Below are 17,500 nucleotides of genomic sequence, written 5' to 3'. Positions count from 1 at the left end.
AAGCATGCATGAAAGCCACCATGGTTTGGAACTGAAAGAAAAATTGCACTACCACCACTTAAGGGACAGAAAACGAAGTGGCAATAAGCCAGTTTAGAGTTTGTAAAGAAGCGCTTCAGGATAAAAAGTAAATCTGTGCTGGAAGTAAGGTTAGCGTACGTTTTTCGTGAGTTACTAATGGTCATTAAGTCTAAGCACTTATTTTAAATGGTTAGCATTAAGGTTGGGGTTAGGCATACTGTGCGTGATGATAGCCAATTCTGCTTTTCTATCTCAGAGGTTTTGAATACCTTGAGGAGGGCAGTGCCTTGGTCGACAATATCAAAATATGTTCAAAGGAATAACAAAGAAACACTGAAACATACATGATGTATTGCTGATATGATATGGCCGACACCATGGATAGCGAAACTAACAGAGGCCTGATTAATGAGAGGAGGAGGAGGATCCTATACCGGCTGTGTGCTGTCATGAAATGGCTGTTCATTGCGAACGTTCCCTTGAACAAGCGTCCGCCTGCCAAAAAACGCCTGCATTGCAGGCTATTGCTTAGTTATCATTACTACGTGCTCGATCTTTTGCTTACATTGAAATAATATAATCAAAACCAAGTTTATACGCTTTGAAATGTCACAATAACAAAACTAAGTTGAACCCCTAATAGCGTAGTTGAAAAAATATTTTTTCTTCAACTGCTCAGAAGCGATTTTGCAGGCTCTTGTAAGTGTTATTTATTTGAACGATCAAATAAGGGTTTGTTGCTCATTCTTTTTGTGGAGATGTAGATACTGATAAATCAAAACTTTGTGATTATTTTGGCATAGTCTTATTCAAGCCATGCATGAGTTATTCAATTCGAGCAAGTAGTACATTTGGATGAGGAGGCGAATCCTTGTAATGTCCTCTTGATTAATTTGAGCGCCAGATATAAATCCCGAAGTTCGAACTTCTGCTTTTGGGCCTTCCTTCTTTCATTTTGTTATATTCTTTTTGTGATTTGTATACTTTTTTCTTGTAATATTTTTCTTTTGCCTGATATGGTCACCCTTTTAAGCCATTCTCCTTTTTTTTCTCCGTTTAGCGTCGTCCGGCCGACCTATTTTTTTGGCATTTTCAAAACTGAAAAAAAAAGATTAACGACGTAGTTAAACCATTTTTATGTCGAATAAGAATTTCTTATTCCTATGTTGTCTTAATTTTATTTTATATTAATTTTGGGTTCGTGTCTTGTTGTTTCCAGGCTCCACAGCAATGATGCTGAGGTACCAGGTCTCCTATTTCCGAGAGTTCTTCTTCTCTTTTTTAGTTTTTTTTTTTTTTTTTCAATTCGAACGTCCGACCCAATATCAGGAAACTCATTCGACGCTAAACGAAAAAAAACGGAGATGGCCTTATCAATTTGGTTGTCAATCTCTTTCACTTGTTCTCTCCATGTTTGCAGCATTTCTTGACTTTGGCGGAACGATTAACTACTGTGCTAGGTTGAACTTCTGTGCTGCTAATAAATTCGACATTTTTTTTTCTTCCCCTTTAATGCGACAAGTTCTTTTCTATAATTAAACTGTAAAACTTTGCCTGTTCCACTAGTCTGAGTCTATCAATGGATTCCTTGGTTCACCGCGAATATGTTTAACGTTGTATTTGTGGCAAAGTCAGTCATTAATTTACTCACTTTCAGAGAGCCTCATTTATTTGAACACTGATTTGAACACTGATTTATTTGAACACTGATTTGAATCAAGGTAAGATGCTGATCATTGTAGTTGTTAATTAACGTTACGTAGCAGTAACGAAAAGAAGCCTGAATTTTTCAGGATTTGCTTTCGTGTTTTTTTTTTTTTTTTTTTGGCGATGATCAGCATCTTAACTTAACTAACGTAACTTCCCTTCCATTGTCAGATCGAAACTTTGTCGGAAATCCCACCATCCATGCCAGAGTAGAATTTCTGGCAACTCTGGGGTTTCTATATGTCTGAGAGGAAAAAGCCACGAATACGTTGAGTAATGATCTTCATTTCTCTGTTTTGCTCTCTCGTGCTGACAACATGTAGCTGAATGTGCTTCTGAGCTGAGATGTTCTATGCAATTCCTTTTTAGGAACAACATTTTTGTTGTCACTGTTGACGACCAAGAGCCCATTTCTTGCAGGCAATTTTCGCTTTTGTTGGACTGGAGAGATCTGAGCATTTTCGCTCTTTAGCCATCCTTTAGCTTCTTCATAACATTCGCCAACTATAAATAATATTGTTCCTAGTTATACATTTTGTAGACTGCTTAAGCTCGTTCAACATTTCCAAAAAGTACTCGGAGTTCAGACAAACACCGCCGCTGGCAATTCTACCGGTTGCCAAAACGGATGATAAGCTATATTTTCCTAAGTCTCACATAGTGCCATGTATGCAAGTGCGAAATCGGAGTTACCGCGGGGGCTTGGAAATAGTTTAAACTCTTTCAGTGTTAGAAAAAATGTACAGTTGAAGTTCAATTGTTAACTGGTTGGCATAGCGGTAAATGCTGAGAACACGTAATCAAAGACGTACGATGGTGCGAGGTTCGAATCTCAGGAGTGGCGTGGAAAGAAAGAGAGGTAAGGTAACGAAGCGGTAAAGATTGTAAATAGCAACAAAGAAAGGGGTAGATGATGGAGATAAGGTAGCAGAGAAGTGAAGATACAAGAAGAGTTGACAGAATAGTTTATCGCTTCCTTTTTTTTTTTTTTCTTTTTTTTTTTTGTTGCTTTCATTTTTAATCCCCTAATAAATCCAGGCCCAAGTTTTTTGTTACATCCTTCAAAAAAGGGAAAAGTTAAGCCCTTTTTTCGACAGTTGATAATAAACTTGTTTGAAACATTTTAGTCTAGGTGAATTTGTTTTAATTCAAGCTACTTTAAAATAAAATGACCTGGGGCAAAATCTTTTAAACCTGAATTTAATTTGTAATGGTAATAGGACGAGTGGAGTCCAACTTGGTCTGTAATCATACGAGTGATAACAAAATCGGACGACCGCGCAGCTGGAGTCCGATTTGTTTATCCCGAGTATGATTACAGACCGAATTGGACGACACGAAGTCCTCTGACGCTTACTTTATCTAACAGCAATTCTTCCTCATCTTACGTATTGCCAAATTGTATGGCATTTTTGTAAGCAATCTAAGAGGAGAAAATTAGAGAGACTGCAAGAACGCGCTTTAAGAATAATCTACAACTCTAGAACAGATACTTACAAAGACCTTCTACAACTTGCAAAGTTGCCCTCTCTCTACAATAGAAGGCTTCAAGAGATTGTGATTTTAATGTATAAAGTCAGAAATGGCTTGGTCCCCGACTACATAGGTGAACTTTTCAATTTTAAAAATAAAGTGTACTCCTTAAGAAATGCAGATTTTGATGTACCTCGCTATTCAACAGTAAGATACGGAAAACACACTATTAGATATCTGGGCCCATATCTTTGGTCCAGACTATCCCCAAGTGATCGACAGCAACCTTCGCAGACAATTTTGGGCGGAACATTAGAAAGAAAGACATGACTTCTTATATTGAGGGCACATGCAACAACTGTACTTTATGCGAACATTAAATATTAGATTTTCTTTGAAATAAGTGATATTAAGATATGTAAATAGTTTTACATGAATTTTCTTTGTTTTAACAAAAGATTGTAAATTTTAAATTAGCTCTTAACACTTTTAACATTTTAAATTAGCTTTTAACACTTGTTGTGTTCCTATTTTAATTTATATTTTGTATTTGGAATGTTCTTTTAGAGTCCACCATTAGCTTATATTTAGCTAAATACTCTGACACTTAAAGTTCCCCTGTGACCAAAACTATGTTAACAAAGCACTAAGTGACCCACGTTTTAAGCCTTGATTTTAAAAAGACATCTCTTTATTTTAACTGGAATTTTCCTATTTAATGGTCCGCCATTACGAACATTATGTTCTTGAGAGAGCTGGATCGAGGAGAAAATGACGTAGAAGGCTCACTAGTTTAATAATGCAATACGTGTATACGCCGCAGAATTAATATGCAGCACGGAAGTTTCAGACTTTTTAACTCACGCTTTGCATATATAATAAGCTGCGTTTACACGCTGAAATTTTAAGCTAGTGAGCCTCTGACGTCACGTTTCCCTGGATCCAACCGTCTGAGGTCCAATCGTTCAGTTTTGAACGTGAGTAATGGCGGACCGTGAAATCCAAAACGTACACTCAAAGTAAACGGCCTTTGGATAAAAATCAAAGCTCAAAATTTTGCCAGTCAGTTGTTAACCAAACACACTTTCAAAATCTGAAGGAAAAAAGGAAGTGGTTTTTTTTATCACAGGGGCACTTTAAATAAAGTTCATTCATTCGTTCATTCATTCATTCATTCATTCATTCATTCATTCATTAATCATTATTATTGAACTGTCCGATAACACCTTGGTAAGTAAATTAGTGGTAAATAGGAGTTTTTTAAACCAGTCACAATCAAGGAATTGCATTTTTTATGATTGCAACCTGTAACATAATTATTTATTTTGGAAGTCGCGTGATTGTGTTTTGAGATTTTTTTTATTTTATTATTTTATTTTTTCATGCAAGCATGTGTTTCATCTCTACGCGGCGCCGATGTGTAATATTATTATTATATTAAAACTCCAAATTGTCTTATCCTACGTTTATGTTCTATGATGGTGTTCCCTTAATTTAAACAAAGAAACTGCAGCCAAGTTGGTGTCCAGAACTAATCCTAAGAAATATTTTCTCTAATCTCGTGATGAACAAATAAGAATCGACCAGCACCAGATCAATAGCAGGGCATTCGAGTCCGTTCAAGGTTGGATTTGTTCAAGTCTCGTTTGTTTTCAACTGCTTTGAGGTGTTCCTTTAACTGCAATTATTTCGCTTAGCTTATAAAATCCGATTTGGTAAGCTAGTTTTAAGGCTGTCAAACCTCAATCTTCGCTTTCTGATGCAAAAGTAAACGCTTTCAAGGATATCCTTCAATAATTTTGTTTTCCTTAAGGTAAATCCCTTCATATGACTACTGCAATGACAGATTTATTACACTCATTAGCATCGTTATGGAGTAAACAGAAAATGCGCGACCACTGAGCACTGGCAACGAATTTTGATATTAAAAAATAACACCTGGCGTGCTATTGTTTTTGTTCTGGGCTATCCAAAAGGTTTAAACTAAAAGGCGAGTCGCCCAATGATTGTTTTAAAATCAAAGTTTCACAGCGCATATCAAATCAGGTAATTCCACTCAAATTCTTCCTGCGTTTTCATGGGTTCAAAATCTTACCAGGATACCTTTGTTTCCAACTTTGTTTTCCTTCATACAATTGTTTCAGCCCTGATGTTTTTATTTGCTATCGATGAGTTAACAACAGACTCTTAAATCGCCGAACTGGAGCGATTTTTTCTCCGGCGCAACACGAAATCTTGCAACCTTCGCCCCTCTTTAGTCTTTAACTAATACGCGCGATTGAGGTGCAATTGTCAATAATCGACGAGAGAATGTCAGCTGAACGGTGAAAACAGGTACGCGAAAATTATCACCTTCCTACAACGTCGGACAGTTTTAGCTCGAATGCGAACAAGAAACCAATAGGAGAAAATTTGTACTTTCGGCCGGTTTGTTTTCTTATTCTTCTGCTTCCCCGGTGATGGATCGAAATTCGTCCGTTGAAAACTACAGCCATGCAACAGTCGCATAAAAACCATACTTTCTGGTAGGTAAAGAATCAGGGATTTCTAAGTTTTATAGGTTTCTTTTTGTACATTAATTAAAAAAAATTATATTATACCACAAAATACAATTTTATAAGCACAAATTCGTTGATCGCTAAAATTGGAAAAAAGTTGAGACCTATGTGACTTTGCTTACCTGAATAGTTACCGTACATGTTCGGACTGCTCTCAGTTGTGCCAGGTACTTGTAGCACTGTCTAGCTAGCGATGATCTCACCACATCCGTCGAAACTTGCTTTATAGTAAGATTCGATTTGATGATTGGGTTGTCTCCGTGCTTTTTATGGAACTGAAGTGCCCAACTGACAGCAAAATACAAAAGGTAATAAGGTTTTTAGGAAAATGGATGTTCAATACTGATCAGCTTGTCAATAACTATTATGAGGTTTGTGTCAGGTGTTGGTTATATTTCATTGAACAGTGGTTCATTTCTTATGATAATATTCCAGTGTAGCTGACACTTGTAACAAGGAACATTATCATTCAGATACAATGGGAAATGTTTATCTTCAGTGTATTTAATATAAATAAACTTAAATATACTCTTTACTGGAAAAAAGCATTGCATGTAGGCCATGAACTGTAAGAGCAAACTTTGAACATTAATTGACTTGAAACTTGAATATAAATTTAATAACTCGATAATAAGCTGCTCCACACACGAACCAAAACTATTTGTGTTAACTGAGGCAAGATTTTAAATCAAGACCTTTTTCTGACTGAGGTCGTTCCCTAAGGGTATTTTCCTAAACTCTTCCGATAACGTCCATTAACGAAATAAAGCGGACATAATACCAGACTCTTGCACGAGTACCCAAAGTTTGATAACGTGATTTTGCCAATTCCAGAAATTGTCATCAGATACCTCAGGGAATGTCTTGCCCCGGGAGATAAGTAAAACTATTCCTTTCAGTGGTCGGCCAGCAAAGCAAAAATATGGTGTGATTTTCACCAATAAACAACAACGGCGAACTGTATTGTTTCTTCTACACGCGGCTTATCCGAGTTCTCGAATTCTTCCCTTATGTTCTTTGAAGTTAATAAGCCCACTGCTACTTTAACTAACGACTAAAACGTTGGAAGTGGCCTTGTCTTCCTAAACTAATACAGTTCTCTCATATGTAAGGTATAAGTGCCACATGAAGGTCTTAGAAGTTCAATAATGATCGTGCAGAAACATCCAACGAATTAACTGAATGTCTTCAAGCAAAACTTCTCACGGTGGTTTCAATTGGTACATTTGATCCCAAATCGTAAGATATGTAATCACAATGGTTTATATAAATTGCTTCATCCTAAACATAACATAAACAAGGCTTAAACAAAGATAAAAGGCAAATAAATTAAAACAAAATGTTTCCTGTAGGATATATAGTACTGTATTAAGAACACTGAGAGCTGAAATCGAAACATGCTGAGTCAACCACTCCATTGCAGCTTTTGGTGAATATGAGGACTTTATTGATGCTGATACGATAATCCAGCTTGTTTCACCTTACTCGGCAGTTTTGAAGGAATATATTCTTGGAAGCATCGATCCCATTCCATGTATTTTGTAATCAAGAAAAATTAATTGCAAGAGACTTGAGGAGCCGTCAAATGGAATCGAGTTTTGTGTCGCCAGCCATTAAGTAAGCTCTTCACACTGTAAAGCATGTAATTATTCCTTTTAAAAAATTCAATTTAAGTAATTGTACTTGTCATTTGGAATCCAAAGCTTTCTATATTAATTTAGGCCAGTACATTCATTGCAATTCATTTCGTAGTCAAAAATCTGTTCTTTCTAATGAAACACTGGCTGAACGCTGTCACTTTAAAGAGTTTTCCGGTTATAAAAGTGATAAAAGGGCCCGGCTCTCAGTTGTTGGCTCTAAGGCATCACGTATTTTCTCTCTCATTCGTATCTTTTTATACTGGAAAAAACTAAAAAGGGTTAGCTGACATGTACAAGTAACTTGGCAGAATATCCTTTCCATTATATTTTCAAACACAGAAGTTAGAGGTTGTCAGTCAGGAAAGCTTAACCTATTTTCGCCATTACATTTAAACACATACCTGGAGGCACCCTTTGCTCTAGAGCCTAAAGCTGGTTATACTCCCTATGCTCTTATGCACGAGCCTTCAGTAAATGCAAAATTGTTAAAATCGTCTACCAAATCACTGATACCCTAACCAGGAGTTTTGTTTGGTAAATCATTCTTTCATTTCAGTCTGAGTGGCATGTTCAGTTATATACATTATTTTCTTTTCAAGCTTTATTATTTTCCTCGTGCTTGCGACAAGCGACAATCCATCCGTTATGAAAACTAAGTAATTTGCTTGTTTGTCAATACGATCTACCACAACAGGAGTCGCCTTTTTTTTTTCGTCACAGTATTGCTTATGACCACATGATTCAGTTAAAGATAAAATCTTCTAAAATCTTGGTTCGATCATAATTAAAAAATAAAAGTTTCTCACTCAGTGTTCAAAGAGAAAAACCACAAAATATTTGCTCATGAAAAGGATAAAAGGTTCATCAGCTAGTCGAGGGACATAATTTAAAAAATGCATTTGCAAAATGGATTTTTACTGCATGTGCCGTTAAGTGTTAAAGTAAATTGATTGCAAGCTGGTGAAATTATAGTAAGTGAACTACGGGATAAGGGGCTTAACTGAAGTTACCAATTATATATTTAACTATGTATATTATTGCGTAATAATACATTTTAGAAGTTGATTTGTAGCAGGAAACTGCATTAGTTTAAGCTATTCGCGATATTTCATTCCATGACGGTATTCAATAAGATAAAATCCAAAGCCTCCAGCCTTTTGAAGTGAATAGTATGATTCCTCGAGCTAACCTCAATAAGTGGAGCTGTTCAACATATACATGCTGCGGGAAAAATAGGAAATAGTTGCTTACAAATACGATTTTTATGCTTCTTTTTCCCATTGTGTACTTCTATGGGATTTTACCCATAGCCATTTACTCAAATTGTTAATTGGTTCTATTTTTGCCCTCAGTAAGCACAGCTCAGGCAAGGCAGCATTTTTGGGTTGTGCTTATAACTTATAGGGTAGAAAAAGGCATAAAAATAAGTAAATAAATAAAATCTACATGATGGAAAAAACATCGAGGTCGGCAACGCGGGGTTCACTGTAATTAGCCACTGACAGTAAGAAAATGCGTTTTGATGAAGTCACCGTACCGTTACTTCTAACATCGGAATTATTAACATACTAGCCGAATTTCATGGCTCCTAGCCTTCGTAATGGCTATGTTTCCTGGTGGTGTAAAGTAGTGACCTTTTACAAAGTACAAAAAATCCAATTTTGTAGCTTTAAACACAGGTTTTTGAAAATCTCTCCATATCATTGAAAAATTAATAAAGAAAGCTACCTCTTCAAAACAATTTGATCGTATCGGGGCGAGCGAGCAGGTCTTATATGATCACCATTTTGATGAATCATCTCTCTTATTGTAGCACATCGACATAGAAGAAACTCAAAGAACGCATTTCTAAAACGGCTTTAGGTGCTTGGCGAAAGCATGAGATGAACGTAGTGCGATGTCTTTCTGATATTAGTATGACTGTTAAAACAAACAAACAAACAAACAAAGCGCAGCATTTTTCCTGAGTGCCCCTGACAGGAAAGCACATGCATGTATGACCTGCTGGCTCCCCGATACTATCATATTGTTCTGAAGAGGAAGCTTTTTATTAATTTTTCAATGATATGGAGAGATTTTCATAAAACTGAGTTTAAAGGTACAAAAATGTTGATCTGCGGAAACAAAATTGGACCCTTTTTACAAAAAAAGTCTGTACGATACAACGACCAGGAAACACGGTCATTGCGAAAGCCAAATAGGCATGAAATACGACAAGTATATTACCAATTCCAAAGTAAAATTTTACATAAAAGCTGAAAAATGGTCGTAGAAATCTCAAGAGACTCAGATCTTGGTAACCAAAGAGAAAATTGGGGGTAACCACGCATCTCTGAAGCTTCAATTGAAAAGCTTCAATTTGGAAAAGAACGCCCTACATTGCTTTGTATTTAAATTAAAGCTTTTTACAAATATTATTGATTAACTACCTTCGAAAAATGCGTGCATGGTTACCCCCAATTTTCTTTTTGGATTTCAATAACATTTGTTAACATCTGCATTTTTCGCATATTCAGTAAACCGCGCAAAAATACCTTTGAATTAGTACGCACCTTCCTTAAAACAGTTTGCCAGGACACGATGAAAAGATCTGGGATGGACCTACGGTGAACATTGGGCACAAAGGCAAGTGAACCGTGCATGTTCTAATGTATTGAATGATATATAATGGCCTTATTTGTCATTACTATCTTCTAAGCAGACCAGACTTGAGATAGATTTCTTAGAAACTATTTATGGATAAACATGATGTTTCAGTGGCGTTCACGTTTCACTATCAACAGATTCAGTCGTCGCGTTTATGGCAAACGGCGAACGTCAGGCTGAACTGCATTGGATTTGCATTTTGCCACCGACAATTATGGCATGTATTAAAGTGCTACTATGACCAAAAAACAATTTCTATTTTCCTTTGGATTTCAAAGCTATGCTAACTAAACAGAAACTGATCGAGATTTTAATCTTGATTTCAAAAAGACACCTGTTTACAACTGGAATTTTCCTGTTTAAACCAATTCTCGGTTTTCACATGACGTCACGACCGCCATGTTGGTGCCCAAAACAAAGAAAAGGCGGCCATGTTGGTGCCCCGACCAAATCCTCCGGGAATTTAACTCTATTATTATGCAAACGCTTCCTTTTGTTTTCGTTGAAAAACATGGTTGTTGATCACGTGAGTGAAAACCAGCAATAGTCCGCCATTACTAAGGCCCGTTTTAAACGTCGCATTTCACATGTGCCGAATCTAATCCAAATGAAAAAATCTATTGTTTTCGCTCATTTTCATTAGATTCGGCACCTGTGAAATGCGACGTTTAAAACGGGCCTAACTTTAAAATCTTGAGAGAGCTGGATCGAGGAGTAAATGACGTCGAAGACTCTGAAGACTCAATAGTTCAAGAATGCAATTCGTGTGTACGCGGCTGAATTAATATGCAGCACGGGAGTTTCGGGCACTCGGACTTTTAAACTCGTGTTTTGCATTATGATAAGCTTAAATTTCGCATCTTTCCTATCTAAGCCATCATAACAAGACATAAACATGTAGTCTGTACAAGAGAGGAATAATGCTGTTTGCTAAAAATAAGTATCTCTTTTGTTCCAGAGATAGTCACGTTTTTAAAGTTAGCCAAGTGATGACCGTCATAAACTCAACAGAATTTTGATCAAATATGATGAAAATGATATCTCAGCCAATTTGTATCAGAAATGCGTAATTCCTTGCGGTACGATTCTAGAAGATGTGCTCCACAATATGAGAGTGCCAGGTTTGTTACCCTGTTAAAGGCTTTGCTGCCCACCTTTGGCGTTCTGTTTTGATATTTGTCAATGGTGCCTCATCTGCATGATCCTGCAAGCATATAAATATGTTAGGTCGATTTTGTGGCCCTGTTAAATGTTTTTCGAGCTTAAGATCACAAAAAAAAAAAAACAGTTGGAGGAGACTAGAAATGACGGAGGGTCCATGAGAACCGATTTCTTTATCGCAGTAGGAGTGTTGCCTGTAGAACTATTAGCCCACCAAGTTTCAATGATCTCCGCATCAAATTGACCGAGATAGCTCTATTTATATACTTGATGTTCTATTGGGATGGGCGAATGACGTCATCAGTCCTCTTATTTGCATATTTTACGCATTTTTCAAACTTAAATATCTCCGGAACCAATGCAGATATTTCCAAACGGTAAACGGCGTTGTTAATCTTTCCTGATCATAGTAGCACTTTAGACTAATGAGTAAATGACGTCACTTTTCCCTAGATCCAACCCTCTGAGGTTCAATCGGTCAGTTTGGAACGTAAGTAATGGCGGACCGTGAAATCGAAAACCTACACTCAAAGTAAATGGCCTTTGGATAAAAACCAAAGCTTATATTTTGCCAGATTTGAGCACTCGCACTTTCAAAATCTGAAGAAAAAAAGATTTTTTTTTTTTATCATAGTACCACTTTAAAGTTACTAAGAAACTAGTTTGATTTAAGCACATTTCTTGCCTGTTACAGTCGCTACAGATATCGAGCAACATGTAAAGTGGACAGAGTCGAGTTGAATAGGAGAACTGTCATGCCTTTTATGACAAGAGAACCCGGATGTTTTTCGTTTCACGTAATTCTATCATGCTAAATCTCTTCTTTGTTGTATTGTCAATTTACGGGCCTTGCTTTTACGAAAGGCCTCTTTTGTTTTCATATTGTGGGTTCAGTTCCTACTCTATTAACTTACCAAGATGTACATAATTAGTAATTAAATTCTCACTTAACGTGACTGGCATATTATCCTATCAATGTAGAGATAGCAGTCACGTACACACAGGTTTATAGCCTGGATATTGGTCATTGATTCTGAAACGGTTTTGCGGATGGCTGCGGGAGAAATCGGAGTTGGGCACAAAAAAATCAAGAAACTATAAACAGTAATAGTTGAAAGAATGTATATACTAGTAATAGTAGATGCCACAGCTCCCCACTGCGAAGAGCTGTCCAATTCGGAGACCTTTCAATCGAAGACGTTTCCGTGGTTTAATGGTGCATTACGATATTAACCCCGGAGGAGATAAACAAAATCTGCAAAAACGATCAGACTTCGTTGAGCTGTAAAGTTATGAATATATCATGTTTCGAGGCTCGCTGAATGCCCCAATTTCAGCTATCATCACGTCACATTGATAACTGGCAAAAAATTGCCCTTACAGACAATAAATTTTATCGAATAAAACTCACTAACACCAACTTTACCGAGAATGTATATACGAGCTTAGGAAAGAACTTACAGGAAGTATATATTAAGTCTTTCATACATACGCAGACAAACTGCATAAAACACATTAACTTTGCACGTTTTACGTCATCATTACCCAAGACTTACTTGCGGCGCCTGCTAATCAAACATGAACAATACCCATGATATTCTGCGCGCTTCTACTGATCCTGATATTATAAGAGCCGAATACATTGACGTCCCCGCGTGATTTAGAGATCATAGCCTTAAGCTTATAGTCAAGCAATATCATATAAATAAACACAAGACCCGACTTTATATATATTATAGGTATATCCATTGAGACAGCTAACGCGTTTGACACAAGGGTCCCGAATTTTGATTTACACTGTGAAACATCTCAAGAATGATCATTTTCTATTATCTACTACTTCTATTGCAAACGCAGAAGCTTCAGTGACTCTTCAGGGAAAAAAAATCACCAACCATTTTTTATATTGCACATCGCCTGTCGTCCAGCATTTTCTAACAGTTCCTAGTCGGTTTCTGTACTGAACACTTACTGACTAGAGATGATACTCTTCGATTCGAAGCTCTTTTTTTTTTCTCTACGAACTAGAATCAATTTTTAAGTTGATTTGCCTCACTTATTCGTAAGGGAAAGTTTATCATCAGTGTCTTTTCTCTAGTCCACATATCTTTGATAAGCATTGGCATTGAAAATTCGAATACAGCAGAGATTTTCCCTTTAGGATCTGTTCAGAAGAATTCTCAGCGATAGCATTTATCCTGAGATGTAAGTATACGAGAGGCTCGGTTTTTTTTTAATTTTTTTTTTATACATACAAATTTTTGTTAAGGCAACTCAGTGTTTTTTTCTTCGCGTGTGCCACTGTTTCGACCTCAAAATCTCTCCGCGGTCCGGCTTTGTAATTCAGAGTGCTTTCTAAACTAGTTTTGTGTTCAGTTTATAGACGATATGCAATACCTACCTGTTCTCGTGAAAACCAACACACGTTTTTTTCTCCACCGATGAAAATCTTGACTTAAAAGCTCTTATCGTCATCACATCTGGAAGTCCTCTGATATAATTTTTTTTTTACACTATTGTGTTTAAATGCTGTAATCACGCCACTGCGGGCATATATATTTGCTGGCTAAAAATAACCTCAAATTACTTACATTTTGTGCTATGCATTAACAATAATTTCGGCATATCCTTTTGTCTTTGATTCACCTGTATTTCGTGAAATTATAGTTGTAGAAATGATGCCTTTACTAGGGATATTTGAAGTCTAAATTTAGTGAGGACAAATTGTAATGATTCCTGTTAAAGTGTTCTTTCGTGTCGTTTGGGCGAAAACAATCTAGAGTGAGAATCACCTGTTGAAAAAAGTCTCCAACATGTTTCCACGTTATCAACATTCGGTTTTATGTTTCGATAGGGAGATGGAATAATTAAATAACTAAGAACTTTGTATATCATCGGCAACAGCTTTAAAATACGTTTGCATTTTTGCGCTTATTACTCTGAAAGGATTATGCTGACAGTAAAAGTAACGACAAATTCACTGTTCATGTGCCGCAAAATGTTTAGGTAATAATCCACTTGAAAAAGACACCACAAAACCCGCTTTGCGTAGATACGAATGATAACTCAGAACTGATCGGAATTATATCTACAGAGATCCAGCGCCGAAACATTTTGTTTATCTGAAAAGATAGCCAATTGTTTTCAACATTTTTCAGTTCTATTTCAGTTCTGGAGCTTCACATGCTATCAATAAAGCAGTTTGACTATACACTTGTACAGTCTAAATCTGTTTTTGTTAACCAGTGCAAGTACTTCAGGTACCTACCGATCTCATGTTATACGATGAATTCATTCAAGATTTATATTCATGAAGGAAACCAAAGCACGTCATAGAAAACAATCTGACATTCAACTTTTCTGTTTGCTAATTTATGTCGATCATGAACAAAATCCAACGACCCCAAAAGTCACCTTTAACTTTTGCTACGAAAGGCATCCTTGCCTTGCTTCTAAACCTAAAATCATAGGATTAGCTTTATTATCGGTACCTTTGGACTATAATGTGGGAATAAAAATTGAAAGTGACACCGATGCCGCCAAATATGAATAAAGCCAATATTCGCTAGAGGAAGTGTCTGGGCAAGTTTCTCTGAGGCCGAAACGTGTTTGCAAAAAAGATCTCGTATAATTCCAGAATATAAATAGTGTCTGTGAAGTTAACAAAGATTGTAGACTTCATGAAAATTTATCGGTTATTTACGCATTTTATAAACAGACGGTGAGGCCAAAACGAAGGCTAGATTTTTATACCTGGGTACACTGCATGTAATATGCTGTTAACTGTTATTTGTGGTAACAAGGGCAGCTTAGAAGCAATTACTATAAAGTAAATTAATTTGTGCATGGAAATGTAATTAAGAATACTTTCTTACAGCAATTTTGCTCGTGCTGACAGATGTCAGAAGGATTTTCTGCTTCTCGTGAAGTGATAAACACGATCCTCTTTGTCTTTCCCTTTCTCTAGTTGTAGCATTTTGTGTTTTTGATGTAACTTATACTGAAATCTTTTGACATGAAAACTCCACGCGTCCGAAACCAACTTGCTATCTTGCACCCAAAATGTAATACGTGTAGGAGAGACTGAATTACTACCGTAACGACTAATTTAACAAAGTGATCGTATTGCTTAAAAATATAAAACGTACGATGCAATGCAATCTAATTGTTGATTTGATCAAGAAATCGCCTTCCCTATACTTCTCATAATATAAATAAGGATGATCAGAAACTTCACCGAGCCTTGTGCTTTTCAATTCCAGCAACGGATATCTTTGCAAAATCGAAATCACCAAAAATCTACAGGGATTTAGTCGATGAATACATCGTACTCGTTGTCATATTGACAACTGCAGACCACTTTCATCTGACAAACTGAACTTGAACGAACCTACTTCACCATGTACGAATTGTAAACACACGTTAATTCATGAATCAAACATCAACGTGGTCTTCAGCAACTTCGTAATCGCAGACTCTTGTTTTATACTGTTTGATACTGTTCTCGATATTTACCTGAAAAGAGTCTCCGAAGACTGCTATAAGTCAGTGCCACGCAAGTAGAAACAGCAAAACTGTAAACAATTGAATTCAAGTACTATACCTAGCACTGCAGCGTGAAGGTTTCAACTCTCGGAATCCTTTGCAAAGCCTATTAAGGATGTCGTAATTAACATTTTTTATTGTTTGCTCGTCAGGCTATCAGGCTATCCACCAATGATTGATAAACACAGTATTTGCGGAACAGGTGGAATGATCATCCTGTGACTAGTTGTCACTTTACACCAGTTTTGATATTTCCTGTGTTATATACTTTTGCACTGAAAGCGTCATGAGCATTTATGAAGTATGATCTGCTCATTCCTATTTGGAATGATTTATTGAAAGTCTTCTTATGAATAATGTTAAATTGTTTCTCTCAAGAACCATTTGATATACCAATGTTCGTGATCTTCCTTACTGCCTTCTGACTGTTCACACCAACTAGAACCTGAGTTATCTCTCCCTGACTCTTTTCATCTTAAACGCTTAACAAGAAGGCAGTTGAAGGTTCGCTTAGGCTGCTTAGAACTACATTACATGATCTACCTAAAAATAAAAACTAAACGTCAATCATTTTCACTTGGTATTCACGTGAAACAGCAATAGCGAAAAGTTACAGGAGTAAATAAACCTGGTAAAACAATTGATAGTCTTGACGCCAAACAGTGACATTTGACACGATTATGACGGTATATACTAGTAAGCAGGTGTTCCCAGTTATGTTCGTCGTTCGCCACATTGGATATAGCCGGTAGACATGAAGGAGACAATCCACGGTATTTTATTACACAAAGAAGGCCAGCTTGTAATGGCGTCGGTTTCAGTTTCAACTATTACTAGATAGACTGTACAGAAATTGCAGCTAAGTAATTATTCTTTTGTCTTTATGCTTATCATCCTTACTAGCCTCATTAGCATGAGCAAAATTCAAAAGACTTTTTGCGCCAAAGTGAGGCTAGTGAGGATGATTAGCACTAAGACAAAAGAATAATCACTGCCTCAGTGGGACGCTTCAGGTCGCCCCCGTGACTCCACCATTTCCAGCTTTTCGAACAAATCATTTCCTTCAACGTCTTTCAGAAACTGTCCATGCATACTCTTTCCAGTTGTTTTCCTTTTCCTTGTATATTTCAAACAATACCAGCACGAAACAGACTGGACTGTATGGGTAAGATGTTATGGATGATTATGTGGTTTTCTTATTGCGTGATATACTGAAGAGCAACTTAGTTTGTAGTCGAACTTAGTATAATGCGCCTACGTGGTATGGTATTGTAGTATACCAAACAACTTTGAGACGCAGTTACTAAAACAAGGAATGACCTACAATGAGCTACAATGACCTACAATATCCTGCAATGACCTACAATGCCCTACAATGACCTACAATGACCTACAACGACTTACTTAAATGACTTACAATCAAAAAGAAAGACAAAAGAGGATCAGGGTGAAGAGTTTGGTGAGCAGAAAACATCCATGGCTCGTTGTCACGCAACGCGTTTAGTAAATTGCATGATAGCCCATATGATGACAGCGATTAAGCATGTGAACTTGAAGGCAGGTTTTCCTTCGTTTTAAAGCTCAATTGAAAATTTACAAATACCAAGGCTTTGCTTGGTACCGATAAAATCTTAATTAGAGCAGGAAAAAAATGAAGAAATGTAGAATCCATTGGGAACTCGGAAAAAAACGGAGCCCCAGTTGGGATTCGAACCCACGGCTTCCGTGATCTAGTCGGATGCTCTAACC

At 36.8% G+C, this 17,500-nt stretch overlaps 1 protein-coding gene across 2 annotated transcripts in view; it reads right to left on the bottom strand.

Moving 5' to 3' along the window:
• LOC138009078 (substance-P receptor-like) overlaps positions 1-15,800 on the bottom strand; it is a 19,433-nt gene extending 3,633 nt beyond the window's left edge. Inside the window, exons 1-3 of one of the 2 annotated variants that reach the window (XM_068856383.1) lie at positions 15,722-15,796; positions 11,200-11,249; positions 5,882-6,047 (exon numbers count right to left, since the gene is read on the bottom strand). In XM_068856383.1, coding sequence (XP_068712484.1) covers positions 5,882-5,900 — 19 coding nt within the window. In that variant the 5' untranslated portion in view covers positions 5,901-6,047; positions 11,200-11,249; positions 15,722-15,796. Of the gene's footprint in view, positions 1-5,881; positions 6,048-11,199; positions 11,250-15,721 lie in introns of both variants that reach the window. The other variant, XM_068856382.1, reaches the window with a different exon arrangement.
• Between the last annotated feature and the right edge of the window lie 1,700 nt (positions 15,801-17,500).

The sequence above is a fragment of the Montipora foliosa genome, chromosome 6, assembly GCF_036669935.1.
Source record: "Montipora foliosa isolate CH-2021 chromosome 6, ASM3666993v2, whole genome shotgun sequence".
NCBI classification, from domain to species: Eukaryota; Metazoa; Cnidaria; class Anthozoa; order Scleractinia; family Acroporidae; genus Montipora; species Montipora foliosa.
The sequence above is the reverse complement of the archived record's forward strand: the minus strand, read 5'-3'. Positions and strand labels throughout refer to the sequence as shown.